General features: G+C 68.5%; 1 protein-coding gene across 1 annotated transcript in view; it reads left to right on the top strand.

The window, feature by feature from the left end:
* NTN1 (netrin 1) overlaps positions 1–285 on the top strand; it is a 189,380-nt gene extending 189,095 nt beyond the window's left edge. The window contains 2 exon segments of the mRNA XM_010843195.1: positions 8–179; positions 181–285. Of these exon segments, the coding sequence (XP_010841497.1) occupies positions 8–179; positions 181–252 (244 nt within the window). The 3' untranslated portion in view covers positions 253–285.
* Positions 286–292: the final 7 nt, after the last annotated feature.

The raw sequence follows: 292 nt of genomic DNA, 5'->3' as shown, positions 1-292 counted from the left end.
GGCGGGCCCCCAGCCGCATCCGCCGGGGTGACCAGAACCTGTGGATCCGCTCGCGGGACATCGCCTGCAAGTGCCCGAAAATCAAGCCCCTCAAGAAGTACCTGCTGCTCGGCAACGCGGAGGACTCACCCGACCAGAGCGGCATCGTGGCGGACAAGAGCAGCCTGGTGATCCAGTGGACGGGACACATGGGCGCGGCGGCTGCGCAAGTTTCAGCAGCGCGAGAAGAAGGGCAAGTGCAAGAAGGCCTAGCGCGGAGGCAGCAGCGCGCCGGCGGGTTGGGCGCGGGGGC

This window comes from Bison bison, unplaced genomic scaffold (genome assembly GCF_000754665.1).
Source record: "Bison bison bison isolate TAMUID 2011002044 unplaced genomic scaffold, Bison_UMD1.0 scf7180017864180, whole genome shotgun sequence".
Lineage (NCBI taxonomy): Eukaryota > Metazoa > Chordata > Mammalia > Artiodactyla > Bovidae > Bison > Bison bison.
The sequence above is the reverse complement of the archived record's forward strand: the minus strand, read 5'-3'. Positions and strand labels throughout refer to the sequence as shown.